A 2,754-nucleotide genomic window follows, 5' to 3' on the forward strand; every position below is an offset into this window, starting at 1 on the left:
AGGAAACAGTAAATAAAATGAAAAGGTGACTTACAGAATAGGAGAAAATATTTGCAAACCATTTATCTGATGAGAGGTTAATATCAAGAATATATCAAGGACTCTTAAAACTCAAATATACAAAAAACAAATAACCTGAGTTTTAAAATGAACAAAAGACCTGAATAGACATTTCTCCAAATAAGACATACAAATGGCCAATGAGTACATGAAAAGGTGTTCAACAATAGTAGTCATCAAGGAAATGCAAATCAAAAAACAATGGGACATCACCTCACACCTGTTAGGATGGTTACCATTGAAAAGGCAACACATAACAAATGTTGAGAAGAATTTGGAGAAAAGGGAACACTTGTATATTGCTGGGTATGGATGTAAATTGACACAGTCATTATGGAAAACAGGATGGAGGTTTCTCAAAACATTAAAAATAGAATTACCGGCAGGGTCCGCCCCAGCCACCGCCTCCTGTCTGGCACCACTACGCTCTATCCCTAGAGCTTTGGCTTTGGGCACAGCTGCTTCGCCCCTGTAGACCCTGCGCGGTAGCGACATGGAGGAATTCAACTCTGAAGACTTCTCCACCTCCGAGGAGGACGAGGACTACGTGCCCTCGGGTGGAGAGTATAGTGAAGATGATATAAATGAATTAGTGAAGGAAGATGAAGTGGATGGTGAAGAGGAGACACAGAAAACCAAAGGGACAAAAAGAAAGGCTGAGAGCGTTCTGGCCAGGAAGAGAAAACAAGGTGGCCTCTCACTAGAAGAAGAGGATGAAGAGGATGCCAACGAGGAATCTGGAGGAAGTAGTAGTGAGGAGGAAGATGGAGCAACAGGGCAGGAAAAAGGCATTGAGTCAGAGGATGCCAGGAAAAAGAAGGAGGATGAACTATGGGCCAGCTTCCTGAATGATGTAGGCCCGAAATCAAAAGTGCCCCCAACTACACATGTTAAAACAGGAGAGGAGACTGAAGAGACAAGTTCAAGTCATTTGGTCAAAGCAGAAAAGCTAGAGAAACCTCAAGAAACAGAAAAAGTTAAAATTACAAAGGTGTTTGATTTTGCTGGTGAAGAAGTCAGGGTGATTAAGGAAGTGGATGCCACATCTAAAGAAGCCAAATCCTTCTTCAAGCAAAACGAGAAAGAAAAACCCCAGTCTAACATTCCTTCATCTGTGCCGTCACTTCCTGCCGGGTCAGGGTTAAAAAGATCAAGTGGCATGAGCAGCCTTTTGGGGAAAATCGGAGCCAAGAAGCAGAAGATGAGCACCCTAGAGAAGTCCAAGCTGGACTGGGAGAGCTTCAAGGAGGAAGAGGGCATTGGCGAGGAGCTAGCCCTCCACAACTGAGGGAAGGAGGGGTACATTGAATGAAAAGCTTTTCTAGACCGAGTGGATCACAGGCAGTTTGAAATCGAGCGAGATCTCAGGCTGAGCAAAATGAAGCCCTGATGTGATGAGGAGCCCCCGGCAGCTCAGTCCTCTCTACAGCGTGAGCTTCTTGTGTGTCTGCGAGATGTTTCCTGTTGCTCATCGACTGTCTCCCAGCAAGGTCCTTTTTTCTACATTGAATTTCTTCTTTGTATCTTGATCTCACATGATTTAATTTGTTTAGTTTGTCCTTTCAAAAATAAAAATTAAAAAAAAAAGTAAAAAAAAAAAAAAATAGAATTACCATATGACCCAAGAATCACACTTCTGGGCATATATACAAAAGAAGTAAAAGCAAGATCTTGAAGAAATATCAGAATTCCCATGTTCATTGCAACATTATTTACAATATTCAAGATATGGAAATGATCAAAGTTTTATTGAGTGACAGATGAATGGATAAAGATAATGTGATATGCACACACATGCACACATACACTAATGGAATAGTATTCAGCCATAAAAGCAAAAAATGCTGATTTTTGTGACTATATGGATGAAGCTGAAGGACATTATACTAAGTGCAATTAACCAGACATGGAAAGATGAATATGTTTTTATTTCATCTGTATATTGAATCTAAATGTGTCTAATTCACAGAAAGTGAAATGGTAGTTGCCATGGGCTCAGTGGTGGCGGGGTGGGGGAAATGGAAAGATTTGGGCCAAAGGCTACAAGCTTCAGTTATAAGAAGAATATATTCTGAGTATCGAATATACAACATGGCAACTACAGTTAGTAATACAGCGTTGTATACTTGAAATATGCTAAGAAAGAGATCCTAAGAACTCTCACCATAAAACAAAAAGGTAACAATGTGAGATTAGGTGTGTAAATTTATTATGGTAATTATTTCATAATATATAGGTATATCAAATCATCATATTATACATCTTGAAAAGTGAAAGTGAAGTCACTCAGTCGTGTCCGGCTCTTTGCGACCCCATGGACTGTAGCCCACCAGGCTCCTCCAGCCATGGAATTTTCTAGGCAAGAGTACTGGAGTGGGTTGCCATTTCCTTCCTCAGGAGATCTTCTCAACCCACGGGACGAAACTGGGTCTCCCACATTGTGGGCAGACACTTTACCGTCTGAGCCACCAGGGAATCCCAAAATATACACAATTTTGCCAGTTATACCAACAAAATTTGGGAAAAACTAAAATTCATTTTTAAAAAAACCTCTAATGAGTTACCACTTCACTAGGAAAGCTAAAATAAAAAAGCAGTGATAATACCAGTTGTTAGTGAGGACGTGGAGCAACCAGGTCTTTCATACATTGTTAGTGGGAATGCAAAACGCTATGACGACCTTTTAAAGACATT

At 40.5% G+C, this 2,754-nt stretch overlaps 1 protein-coding gene across 1 annotated transcript; it reads left to right on the forward strand.

The window, feature by feature from the left end:
• Positions 1–451: 451 nt before the first annotated feature.
• LOC122673022 (craniofacial development protein 1-like) lies at positions 452–1,655 on the forward strand. Its single transcript, XM_043870546.1, has one exon. It carries the CDS (start codon positions 554–556, stop codon positions 1,346–1,348), a length of 795 nt encoding a protein of 264 aa, XP_043726481.1. The 5' UTR covers positions 452–553; the 3' UTR covers positions 1,349–1,655.
• Positions 1,656–2,754: the final 1,099 nt, after the last annotated feature.

This window comes from Cervus elaphus, chromosome 16, assembly GCF_910594005.1.
Source record: "Cervus elaphus chromosome 16, mCerEla1.1, whole genome shotgun sequence".
Lineage (NCBI taxonomy): Eukaryota > Metazoa > Chordata > Mammalia > Artiodactyla > Cervidae > Cervus > Cervus elaphus.

What these genes read in the sequence shown, in the direction of transcription:
- LOC122673022 (XM_043870546.1), top strand. Translation starts at nt 554, where the DNA reads ATGGAGGAATTCAACTCTGAAGACTTCTCCACCTCCGAGGAGGACGAG.